Source organism: Salmo trutta, chromosome 26 (assembly GCF_901001165.1).
Source record: "Salmo trutta chromosome 26, fSalTru1.1, whole genome shotgun sequence".
Classification (NCBI taxonomy): domain Eukaryota; kingdom Metazoa; phylum Chordata; class Actinopteri; order Salmoniformes; family Salmonidae; genus Salmo; species Salmo trutta.
In genome coordinates, this window is record NC_042982.1 from 13413144 (window position 1) to 13426256 (window position 13113).

At 43.5% G+C, this 13113-nt stretch overlaps 1 protein-coding gene across 2 annotated transcripts; it reads right to left on the minus strand.

The window, feature by feature from the left end:
• Positions 1-230: 230 nt before the first annotated feature.
• Positions 231-9290, minus strand: LOC115163168 (homeobox protein meis3). Of its 2 annotated transcripts, XM_029714835.1 has the most exons (13): positions 8878-9290; positions 8380-8478; positions 4931-5070; positions 4554-4728; positions 4339-4389; positions 4135-4185; positions 3792-3941; positions 3439-3547; positions 2962-3107; positions 2218-2294; positions 1813-1871; positions 1556-1642; positions 231-1353 (listed from the first exon to the last, which is right to left on the minus strand). In XM_029714835.1, exons 2-13 carry the CDS (start codon positions 8389-8391, stop codon positions 1169-1171), a joined length of 1242 nt encoding a protein of 413 aa, XP_029570695.1. In that variant the 5' UTR covers positions 8392-8478; positions 8878-9290; the 3' UTR covers positions 231-1168. The 2 variants fall into 2 exon arrangements, with proteins under 2 accessions (XP_029570695.1, XP_029570694.1); XM_029714834.1 differs by lacking the exons at positions 8380-8478; positions 8878-9290 and having other exon boundaries at positions 4931-5214.
• Between the last annotated feature and the right edge of the window lie 3823 nt (positions 9291-13113).

Genomic DNA, 13113 nt, shown 5'->3' on the forward strand with positions numbered 1-13113 from the left:
ACAACATGGACCATGAAATGGTTCGACAGGATCGTGTGTGTGTGTGTGTGTGTGTGTGTGTGTGTGTGTGTGTGTGTGTGTGTGTGTGTGTGTGTGTGTGTGTGTGTGTGTGTGTGTGTGTGTGTGTGTGTGTGTGTGTGTGTGTGTGTGTGTGTGTGTGTGTGTGTGTGTGTGTGTGTGTGTGTGTGTGTGTGTGTGTGTGTGTGTGTGTGTGTGTGTGTGTGTGTGTGTGTGTGTGTGTGTGTGTGTGTTCACTGTTTGGCCTATGATGTGGATCCCACAGTAAACCCTACTATTCATGTCTGACAGGATCTTAAGGAGGTAAGTGATCAACTCATTCCAACGTATTTAAACAAACCAAGGTACTGAGAGAGACAAATTGAGCTCATTCATATTGTATTAAGAGTCATGCAGAGTGACGCCCTGGAAGATCGCTGTTCACAGGACTTTTGTGAGGTCGCGTCTGTCTGACACACATGTAAATACAAAAATAGATCTAAAAAAACTCAAATTAAATGAAATAAGGTGGAGAGGGGTCAGAGTGCATCACTGGCGTCCTGTCCAATCACAACACTTCAAGCCTGGGCTGTGTGAGGTCATAAGGCTGGGAGGAGGGGCGTTGAGGGTTATAGAGGTTAAGGTGACACAGGCAGATCGGGAGCTGTGTGTCCGACCTGTGTCCTTCTGTCTTTCCGCTTGGTTGGCCAGTAGACCAGGTGGGAGAGAGAGGCAAGTTGGCTGATCAGTGGTCCGTGTGGGGTGTTCCTCTATGCTCCTAGAGGGGGCGCTATCCTGGGAGTCAGACAGCTCACTGACACCATAGAGTATGTAGAGAGGGAAGGAGCTGAGGAGGCTCGCCTCTTCCACCCTGAAGTGGGTTTGGCTCACACTCAAGGGCTCAGTATGGTGTGTGTCTCTGTCTACGTCTGTGAGATGGAATGTTATTGATGTATGTTATTGATGGTATAAGAGGGGCCAGCGGTGGTATGTTAAGGGCAGTGTATGAATGTTGCAGACAGTGGGTTGAGTGACTATGTGGAGGTCAGGGAATGTAAACATTTGGACTGTGCCATGCTGTCGTAGTTAGCGTGTGGCGGGTGTGAGCCCCCATCTCCCCCAGGATGGCCCCTCTCTCCTCTCCTCTCTCCTTCACACCCTTCCTTCTCAGTTAGTGGGCGTGTATGTCCAGGCCCTGGCCTATGAGGGGATCGGCGGGGTGGGGTGGCGGGTGCAGCAGCATGGCGGGGTGGGGGCCGGGGTAGGGGTGCAGGGACGGGCCTGTGTGGGGGTAGCCAGACTGGGACAGCAGGGCCCCGGGGTACTCTGCTGGAAGAGACGGCATCCCCTGAAGACCTGCGGGGGGGGGGGGGGAAATTGGTATTAGTAGGTACAACAGTATACCACCGAATGTGTGCAACAAACGATTGGTAAAAACGGGTCATGTACAGTTCACCATAGCGAAACCTTTTAAAACGGAAAAACTGAAAGGAGTCCGTTTTATTCTCTTTGTTGCCTAAATGAACATGGCCCAGTCTTCCTTATCTCTGCCTCTTACCTGCTGCCCTGAGAGCCAGGTGGGCTTGGCCGTCCAGTCCGTAGCCCCCTAGTGCTGCTCCCTCTGGGCTGTAAGGACCGCTTTGACCTGGTCAACCAAACACACACCCACATCATTCACCTAGCCTGAATGTCCATATAGATCAGCTATACACATATTCACTCAAAATACACACCTATAGCATTAATACAACCTAGGAATGTATAGCTACATCAGTAACAATACATTAGAGGAGGGAATACAGTGGTCATTATTACCTGAGCGATTTGACTGGTCAATCATGGGCTGTACTATTCTCCGTCTTGCATTGATAAACCTGGAGAGGAAAGAGGGGATACGAAAAAGCGGGAGAATAGGAGCAGAGAACACACAGAGAAGGAGGATGGAATAGAAGGAGAGTCGGGAGAGGGTGAGAACACCAGTTACTGGAGAAAAAGACTAACGCGTGGAATATTAACCTTTCACTTTTCAACCACTTAAACCTTTTCATGGTTCACCGTCGAGCCACATTACAACAGAGGGCGTATGGATCTCTGGGTGATAATGGATTGATCTGTATTGATGGGGTCAGTGAAGGTCACGCTAAGGACCGGGCGACGAGGGACACAGTACAGTAGTAACACACCAGCTGATCATTGGTTATTGATCAGTGGGGTACTGACCAGTTGTTGACCTGCAGGATGGTCAGTCCTGTATCCTGTGCCAGCTGCTTCTTCTGCTCCTCCGAGGGGTATGGGTGCTGCGAAGGGACATTCAGAACAACGGTATTATGGATTTGCAAAACTGGTTGAGATTCAGCAAGAGCATGTTTAGCCTTTGCTTTTGGCATACATTATCATTCCATAAAATCATCAAATGTATAATTTTGGCTCACACATACAACACACACAAATGACTCCACAACTATCTATGTAGAATGAAAAAACCAAAGCATGTATGAACTAAATCAGCTAGATCTACAACCATTAGATGAATACTAATGGCTGCCATTACATCTAAATTCAAGTCAAATTCTATGAACTGACGTGACCCTTAAATTGCAGCAGCCCCTTTCCTCCCCCTCTCTCTCTCTCTCTCTCTCTCTCTCCTTTAGAACAGTCATAATTAGAGAATGACTTTAGAGTTTTTAAGTATAACTGCTAATTATCAGAACTACTACATTTCACCATCAATTGTTCTCTCTCTGTTCAGAACTATTCAACATTTAACGTCTTATTCACACATTATCTCTCTGTCATTAAATTATATTTTCAACTTCATTTTGTTTGCATTACCCTGTACGATGTCCCCTTCCTCCTTTCATCCGCTCCCTCTTTCCTCTCCTCTCGGCTCCCCTCCTCTGCTTTTCTCTGCTTCTATCTGTCATTCTTCTCTCACTATTCTTTCTACTGTCTCTCTTTTCTCACCGATAAATGCTGGAAGAGCCATGCCCTCATGATGTTGGTTGCCAGTTTGGGGAAAATTCCCCTCTTCTTGTTGTTCCTTCTGTCTCGGTCCGTCTCGTCCTCCTCTCCCGTACTGGGGGAGGCCACGCCCCCATCCAAACCATCCCCTGCCAGAGGACAATAGAGATATGGCATTAGCACAGTACGTGTGTGTGTGTGTGTGTGTGTGTGTGTGTGTGTGTGTGTGTGTGTGTGTGTGTGTGTGTGTGTGTGTGTGTGTGTGTGTGTGTGTGTGTGTGTGTGTGTGTGTGTGTGTGTGTGTGTGTGTGTGTGTGTGTGTGTGTGTGTGTGTGTGTATATGTGTATGTGTGTGTGTGTGTGTGTGTGTGTGTGTGTCAGGTTTATGTGTGTATGTCGATTATGTTGTCAGCATAAGTGATTGGAAAGATGAGCGTGTGTTTGTGCAGGTGTGTGTATAAGTTAGTGTGTTAGAGGTACCCGTATCGCTGCAGTTGTCTGTGCTGTGTGAAGGCAGGCCACATGACATGCCAGGGGTCCCTAGTGGAGTGGACACACAGTCATCTGGGTCCCGCAACCACGACTGATTCTACAGAGAGCAAGGGAAGGAAAGAGATAGAAACATATTGAGATTAACAGGAAAAGATGTGAGAATGGAGCAAAAGAAATGAACATTTATTCCCTCTTTAGTGACAAGTATTTTGCCCAATAGGGCTTCATCAATGTCCTTTTCAGAGACATATTGAGAGAGATATACTGAGAAATCTGAGACTTTTGAGCTCATTTGTCATGTTCTCCTTGGTCTAGCCAATCGTCATTCAGGTGTCACCTACCTGCTCCGACAGACTGGTGCAGGAGCCAGTGAAATCCTCCACGTCGGACTTGGACCCACCCTCCCTGTCATCCAAAATCAGGTCTGTGGGCATCTTGCCCTTCAGGCAGGTAATGTAGCGATTGCAGAAGTTATCACACAGGTCATGAACCTGGAGAATAGAAGACGAAGAAGAGGGAGAAGAGATGCTGTCATGAAATAGCATAGTACTGTAATGGTTTAGGTGTATGATGGCTGATCATATTTGGTTTGCCTGCTTTCAGCAGTCACTAGTGTGAATCATAAAGGGTAAGAGGAGACAGAGACGGAGAGAGAATAGATTTTAGATGAGTGAAGAAGCACACCTTTTCCAGCTCCAACAGGTGGAAACGTAGTACCTGGATGGCCTGGATCATCTGAGGAGAAGAACAGATTGGTAGCTATGAACACAATGTGTTTGAGTTATTCTTAAATCGATCTCTAAGTTACTGTGTGTGTCCATACATGTAGGCTATAAGCATTTGGTTCTTTTGCTGTTACAGTATATACATTTGTATTTATTTTCATACCAGGTTGTCCAGTTCGGGATTTGTTGAAAAAATGGGCTTCTCTGAGCGAATCTGCAACACACAAGGAACGGCGTCCACGGTCATTTGGATAATGGTTGGAGCTCGGAGTTTAAGATTTTCCCTGTACCGTGTAATTACACCTGCAACCCTGTACATGTGACTATTAAACCTCTCATCTAAAAGTCAATCATAAATCACTGCTGGCTGTAACTCACCTGTTTGGCGAAGGCTGCGATGTCATCGTTGAAGGAGTCTGAGGAGCATACATCACTGTGATTGGTCAGGCCTTGGAGGTGGGGTGGCACTGAGAGGGCTGTGACATCCCGCGGGGAGCAGGTGGCCAGCTCGCACTTCTCAAACACCAGGGCCAGAAGTGGAAACAGGGGATGACTGTGCACACAGAACACACAGTGTTATTAACACATTATGCACACACACACACACACACCTCACACACATGCATGTACACAATACATACACACACATCCAGGAAAATGCATATAGGCACACTGATAGTAACTATACATGCATACTGTTAGAATGAAATGAAACAAACACACACTCTGCACTGAAATAGTTATTTTCTGCTCACCCATAAATCTGGTCCCTGTGGTGTTTGAGGGAATCTGGGACAGTGTGGCCATAGTGAGGGGGGGGCAGTGACCTCATGGCCTCTCCATACCCCCCCACAGGCATGCCCTCTGACCCTGAGTAGTGCACCAGGTCTTCATACTGAGGAACAGGGGGGAGAGATAACATATTAAGCGTGTGTGTTGGGGTGTATTTCAATTATCTGTATTGTGTTGTTTTGGTTTTACACCTAGGAGTTGTGGAGAGAAGTGGAGAAAGCTTGTGTGTGTGTGTGTCTGTGCGCATGTGTGTGTCTGTGTGTGAGTAAGAGCAAGAACGAAAGAGAGAGAGAGAGAGAGAGAGAGAGAGAGAGAGAGAGAGAGAGAGAGAGAGAGAGAGAGAAATTAAGAGATGAGGCCCCCTGTGAATATGGAAGCAGATCACTTCGAAGCTGTATCTAATTTTCTCTCCTCCTTCATAAACACTGACTAGAGGCTCCTTGCTGAGCAGTTTTTCAGAGAGAAAAGCTACATCCACCCTGGGACAATTGACATGAGATAAACAAACACACAGAGAGTCATACATAAACATGAGCCTATGCTCTCTATCTCGCTGTCAGTCTCATATCGCTCTCAACATTACAGAGCTGATGTGTGTTCAACTGGAGCTGACTTCAGTCTCCAAGGCTTTTCAGCAAAAGCCAGTGGTTTTCTCCTGGATTAAAGCATGGCCAATCATAGTCCCATATGGCTGCGTGATCACAGCGTGCACCTGCTCTGCGGTTTTGTCGTGCCACCTTTTGTTTTATGAATACTCGCTATTAACACAATCACCACTATCAGATTCCGCGCCGTTGTGTACTCAGGAGCTTTCTGATTACAGGGCGACTGTAGCGGCTGTGCGTCATCTGATCAAAGCACCAAAATCAAGAAGACGAATTCTTCAAATGTTCCAAAAAGGCATGAGGCTGAGAGAAGGGCTTCATATGTGAGAAATACTTACAGTGTTAATACGATTATAATTTACTGCAATCCTCATCGTAATCAGGATAGTTCAAAGAGAGAGCTTAGTTCGCTATAAATATATAGGCATAGGCTATATCGTTCATTTTTTTCAGCAATTAAGTTGAACATATGTTTTACTACATAGGCTATGACATATATTACAAATATGAATGCTAACAATTATCCACCGACCAGTGGATGGATGACATAGCAGCATGCGCTTCCTTCACATTTTGTTATTGCAGTTGTTTTAAGTAATAAAACCGTTAGAATAAACTATACAAATACTTGTTTGAACTTGCAATGTCCAATATATTCAATAAATACAAATCACTTTCCACCAGATTGCCTGTTGGCAAAAACAAAGTTCGCAAACATTCGACTATAGGCCTATATTTCCAAATCCATTCCACAGTTTCATTATTCAGACAAATACAATGTATTTCATTCGAGTAGCCAATGTTCAAAATAAAAAGCAACAATGGGGACGTAAATGTAAAATTCGTATGCTATGTTGTCCCAATGTTGTCCCAACACCCTGTTTATTCCAATCAAAAGGGATAGAGTTCGTGTCAATAGTTTGCCATTTAGCATACATGTAGGACCTAATACTCGTAAGTCGTTATGTGAAAACAGAATGGTCTGCAGGTTTCCAAACGAATGCCTTTTCTTTCCGTTACTGAAGGTCGCCTAATAGCCATATGCTCAAATGACAGACTAGTGTGACCAATTGTAAACAGTGGGATACACTGTATATTTTACAGTGCATGGGACAACATATATCATTTATCAAATTCACTTCCCATTGCTGCAAATAACCGGAATTAGGCTAATAATGGATAATTGACTGACACACTTTCTTGACCTTGTTTCAGTGAACTGAAGTAGCCTATAGCCTATAAGCTATGTCTGAATTGTAATCAAATTGGACAAAGAAAGTACCTGTTTTGTTGACTTTAATTTGCGTAAAGTACTAAATGCATAACAGGATTACACTAATATAACGAACAGCAAATGTAAATAAAAAGCGACTGCGTAATTGTCTTCTGTAGGCCTAATTACAGTAAACCGAAAAATCCTATCCGGAAAAGTTACTTGGATTTGCACGACCCGAAGCCGTTGACACTCGGCTATATGACAACATTTCTTAATTCCCTCACTCAACTGCAAGCCGAACGAACGTGTTATTAAAACACAGATAACAAATATCCTAAATTTCATCTGACCTATTATCCTTTTTTTAATTGTAATTACATACAGAAAAGAGCAACAGTTCACTGTATGGGAGTTTGACAAGTTATTCAAAATATATGGTACCCTATGTCTGCAACCTTTGATTTTCAGCAGGTTATTGCTGTGTGGGTGTGTTACGTGTGTGTGTTGTGATACAATGTCAGGAATAGCCTACTATGGCAATTATCTTTAGGAATGGAAAAGAGTGTCCACTGACTGCATAGTGCACATAGCAACGAGATCTGCGAGCCGTGGACTCACTGTAGCAAAAGAGTCGACCTACTTAGCGACTTGGTCTGCCTCTCCCTGTCTCTCTTTTTCCTCGACCTACTCACCTCATACTTTATATGGACATATCATGTCTTTCCACTTTCACAACCACTTTTATTGGTCCTATAATCGACTGTTAATTGCTGCAGGAAACACACATTTTCACTTTTAAATAACGTATATTTCAAATATTTCACTATACATATTGAAATCCAGAAAACGTTGATGGCTATCAAGCGAGACGTTGTACACCCTATATAAAAGCTATATGTTTATAGTCCTAAAGCCCTTGCAAAACAATGAGAATAGTATCATTATGACACTTGTTCATTTATATGTGACCCTATATTGAAATATAAAGAAAAATTAACAGCAAATTTATAAGCAAGATAATATATGTGAAATGTATAGGCCCCTATGTAGCCTATATGAAATGTATAGGCCCCTATGTAGCCTATATGAAATGTATAGGCCCCTATGTAGCCTATATGAAATGTATAGGCCCCTATGTAGCCTATATGAAATGTATAGGCCCCTATGTAGCCTATATGAAATGTATAGGATATTTCCACATGTCAAACTAGGCTGCTTGACATTATATCAACACGACCCTAATGATTTAGGTCAGGTCAGTGTTAAGGAATATTCAGAGCATGCACAATTATGTCAATAAGGCTATTCCTTCTGATAGCTTGATGTGAACTCCTTGACACATTGCTGCTGCCTTCATTGGCCCTGTATAGCTGGGAGCTTTGGCCTACGCGAGGGAGGACAGGGAGGGAGGCGAGACAGGCAGCGAGGGGCGCTACATCAAAACGTAAGGACCGAGCAAAGAGGCAAAATGCTACATAATAACCAAACCAGCAAGATTATTATCTGGAGAGAAGGATACGCACTACCGTGATACAACAAATGATGAGTGAGTGTAAAGTATGCAGTAGAATAGAGTAAACAGCCATCATACCCTCTTATCCATGCGACACGGAAGCCAATCCTACTCTGGGAAGGATGAGACCAGACCGGCTGTCCAGCGCAGGCGTTCTGCCTCCTGTATACAGATTATCTGATGAAAACAATACGCTCTTTAATATACTAATAGAGGTGAAATTATAACAGTTGTTGAATCAAACATTTAATCTCATCATTATTAAGAAGGGGTCTGGTTATAAAAAAAACAAGAGCTGACCCAGAGTGTACCATGGTTAGGCTATAGCAATAGCCGAGGCTATGGACTACAATAGACTTCATATAATTCCGAAGTGAATCGAATCGTTACTTTTATTGCAATCAAGCAGTTTTATGATCCAAACTTAGAGGTGCACGACCATAAAAGCGATGTGTATTGAACAGCTATCACCAATAACAACATATAAACCATTAGGCTATGTTACATACAGGCATCAAAGATTACAGATATACAGTACACTATTTTAGAAAAATATGATTTCATAAAATATCCCACCGAAACCTAGATTTGACGTGTAGGTTATGGTCACTCTCAGGCGGTGCTCGTGGTATCCTGCATAGGCTTCGGTTTCGAGAGCGCGCTGGTGGGTCCGCACGTTATGTCTTTGGGTCCGGCTCGCAGGCGAGATGCTTGGTGAGGAGAAATTGCGTCCTTTTTGGTCGTTCTCGCTGTCCATGGGCTGTCGCGACAGGCTGGAAAATTTCACAGCGACATGGGCGATGTTGCTTTAAACATTGAGAGAGGCTGAGACGGTGAGGGGAGAGATGGTGGTTGGGAGTTGTTTGGGGGGTCAAAACACGACGGGGACTCTAACCCCCACCTTCTCATCACACACACTCGCGCATTACAAACGCAGGATCCCCTCGTTTTATTCCAATGGCACGCTCTACACTCACATAGCATGCATTAGCACAGTTTATTCGCTCCCTTTCACCGTTGCTGAGCCATGACAAGTTAATATCTGATAACTCCAAGATTTGAGGTCGAACACAGCATTTTCTTAATATTATCTCGTTGTCTTTATATTCCATACTCTGCAGGATAGTGCGCGCATTTATTAATGGACGCCATTCAATCGTTATTGCTACTGAAAATAATGTCCGTATTGTTTCCAACACTCGCCTCAAGCATCTGCGGTATCCCAACTCTCAGTAACTGCATTTGTTGTTTTGAGTAGCATGTCAAATGAAGTACAATTCACAGAAAATGCTGATGATTCTTTCCGGTAGGCTATATTACCATGTTGGTTAATGGCCGCACAATTCTGATACATTTCTGTATAGCCAGGTTAATTTAACAACCCTGGAACAAACCCCCACAGTGCATTTTGGTATCATAAAAGTAATTATAGAATAGGCTATTAAATGTCCTATAGTTTTTACGCGTGATAACATGATTTTATGATGACAAATCAGGTCATAAATAGTTTTCAATAGGATAGGCCTATGGCAATACATTTATTGGCTGATGATGACTATAGTAGTGGGTTTTTGTTTTTGTTGACTTAATGTAATTGATATATCTTCTCCATTACAGTGCCCTAATGTCCCCACTTTGCTTGAAACAGCAGGCCATTTGATTGTTTCTGAAGATGTGTAAAAACCAGGCTAGCCTTCTAAAAATAGTGTTTTCTCGTTTTAACTGGAGGGGAAACTTTCACAGCTCCGTGGACCCCGTCTTGTGTTGTAAATTACTCTAAAGTAATATAATAATTATTCAAAACGGTTCTCTTTCCCCTCTCCCGCGGCGAGGGACCAACAGGCGGCCAAACTTCAATCGGCAGCGCGGTTGCTGGCACATGGGCCGGGGCAAGGCTTCACCGCGGGCGGCTTAGGGCATGACCTAGGGTGCAGCGAGCGCCGTAACATCAACCAACCTGCAGCCTTTTAACACCGCGGGAGGTTAATTCACAATAGCGATGATCATAGCCTTTAGACCCCACTAACATCGAAGCCATAGCATCAATGAAAAATGTGAACGGACAGGAAAAGTAACTAACTACACGGCTTAATAGGATATTTCTAATTGACTGACAGGGATACATCCATTTCAAGTTATATTCTATTGTTTTATGTTTGTCATCATGGGTTAAAATAATGTATACATTTAATAGGCAACATTTTATAAATATAATCGATGCATGTATGGTGCATGTTTCAATATTGTGTGTAGGGCTTCATGAAGAGATTACTTGTGCATAGTAGCCTACTGCAGCATATTCGGGGTAGACTGGGACTTGTGCCCTATGCCCTTATCTTTGTCAGTCCAACATCCGAGCCGTTATTGTGCAAGATCCAAACATATTGATGAGGTTGCTGGTGTTGTAGGGATGCACCACTAGACTAGTCCCTTGTGGAAGCACACCCTTGTGCTTCAATGAAGTCCATGTCATCCCATTTTTGACATCAATGCAGTGACTTTAGAGGTAAAGCCTCAGGACTTAAAGGGGGAATCTGCAGTTGAAACAACAACAAAGCGGACACCCTATGTATTTTGGGTTCTGTTGGAGTACGACAGTTGAACTCAGGACATGAGGCATTTCTAACATATATTCTTCAAGAATAAATGGGTAGCCTATATATCATTCATTTAAAAGTCAAAAAATGGATGCAGATTGCCCCTTTATAGCCTCAGCCTAGCATCTCTTTAGCACTGGCAGTTTGAAGTGACTCCCGTCACTAGCCGGCTACCACTCGGTTACTCAACCCTGCACCTTAGAGGTTTCTGCCCTGTGTACCTAGACATGGAATCACTGGCCACTTTAATAATGGAACACTAGTGACTTTAATAATGTTTCCATACTGCTTTACTAATTTCATGTGTATATACTGTATTCTATTATACTGTATTTTAGTCAATGCCACTCCGACATTGCTCATCCTAATATTTCTATATTTTTTTATAGAATTTTTTCACTTTTAGATTTGTGTGTATCGTTAGATATTACTGCACTTTTGGAGCTAGGAACACAAGCATTTCTCTACACCGCAATAACATCTGCTAAGTATGTGTATGTAACCAATATAATTTCATTTGAAATCCATTTTTGTTGTTGTTGCAAATTCCGATTCAAATCTGTTCTTTTTCCTGCAGTCTGAACAGCCAAAAAGCACATGGAATTGGATATTTCAATACACATTTAAAACCACCTTAGTAAGTAGTTTGAAATCAGATACAAATCTGATTCCTGGCCATGTGACTTCCTGACCATGAACAGTCAAATCTGATTTATTTGCCCTCAAGTGATTTTTAGACTTTACAATGGCATATTTTGTTGCTTGCTAGCTACTCTGTTGACAGTTTGACAAGAGCATGTGGCAACTAACTAGCTTGTTAATGGTTTACAAACAAATTCGTTAATGTGCTAGAAAGTTAAACAGCTATCTAGCTAGCTAGTTGACTGCTGTGGCTAGCTAGCTAGTTGACTGCTGTGGCTAGCCAAAAATAACTCACTTTGAAAGTTGGATCGTCTTATCCTTTGAGGCTTTAAAAAAGTGTTCTTACACTGTGATTTTGAACATGCCGAGCAACTGGGAAACATCCATGGCAGGCACTGTTGTCACCTTAGCTTGCTACATAACTTCTAAGTGAGCACCACCACCAATCAGCCCACACCACCCCTCTTCAAAGGGTGTGACACTCTAGACCCAAACTGCTACAGACCTATATCTATCCTACCCTGTCTTTCTAAGGTCTTCGAAAGCCAAGTTAACAAACAGATTATCGACCATTTCGAATCCCACCGTACCTTCTCCGCTATGCAATCTGGTTTCAGAGCTGGTCATGGGTGCACCTCAGCCACGCTCAAGGTCCTAAACGACATCATAACCGCCATCGATAAGAGACATTACTGTGCAGCCGTAATGGCCAACCCGTAATGGCCAACCTGGCCAAGGCTTTCGACTCTGTCAATCACCACATTCTTATTGACAGACTCGACAGCCTTGGTTTCTCAAATGATTGCCTCGCCTGGTTCGCCAACTACTTCAATGATAGAGTTCAGTGTGTCAAATCGGAGGGCCTGTTGTCTGGACCTCTGGCAGTCTCTATGGGTGTGCCACAGGGTTCAATTCTCGGGCCGACTCTCTTCTCTGTATACGTCAATGATGTTAGTCTTGCTGCTGGTGATTCTCTGATCCACCTCTACGCAGACGACACCATTCTGTATACTTCTGGCCCCTCTTTGGACACTGTGTTAACTAACCTCCAGACGAGCTTCAATGCCATACAACTCTCCTTCCATGGCCTCCAACTTCTCCTAAACGCAAGTAAAACTAAATGCATGCTATTCAATCGATCACTGTCCGCACCTGCTCGCCCATCCAGCATCACTACTCTGGACGGCTCTGACTTAGAATACGTGGACAACTACAAATACCTGGGTGTCTGGTTAGACTGTAAACTCTCCTTCCAGACTCACATTAAGCATCTCCAATCCAAAATTAAATCTAGAATCGGCTTCCTATATCGCAACAAAGCATCCTTCACTCATGCTGCCAAACATACCCTCGTAAAACTGACCATCCTACCGATCCTCGACTTCGGTGATGTCATCTATAAAATAGCCTCCAACACTCTACTCAACAAACTGGATGCAGTCTATCACAGTGCCATCCGTTTTGTCTCCAAAGCCCCATACACTACCCACCATTGTGACCTGTACGCTCTCGTTGGTTGGCCCTCACTTCATACTCGTCGCCAAACCCACTGGCTACAGGTTATCTACAAGTC

Coding starts and splice junctions, on each gene's coding strand:
- LOC115163168 (XM_029714834.1), bottom strand. CDS start 5,097: ATGTTATCTCTCCCCCCTGTTCCTCAGTATGAAGACCTGGTGCACTAC. Junction 4,186..4,338: donor ATCCCGAACTGGACAACCTG/GTATGAAAATAA, acceptor TCTTCTCCTCAG/ATGATCCAGGCCATCCAGGT. Junction 1,872..2,217: donor ATCCTGCAGGTCAACAACTG/GTCAGTACCCCA, acceptor TTTCCTCTCCAG/GTTTATCAATGCAAGACGGA.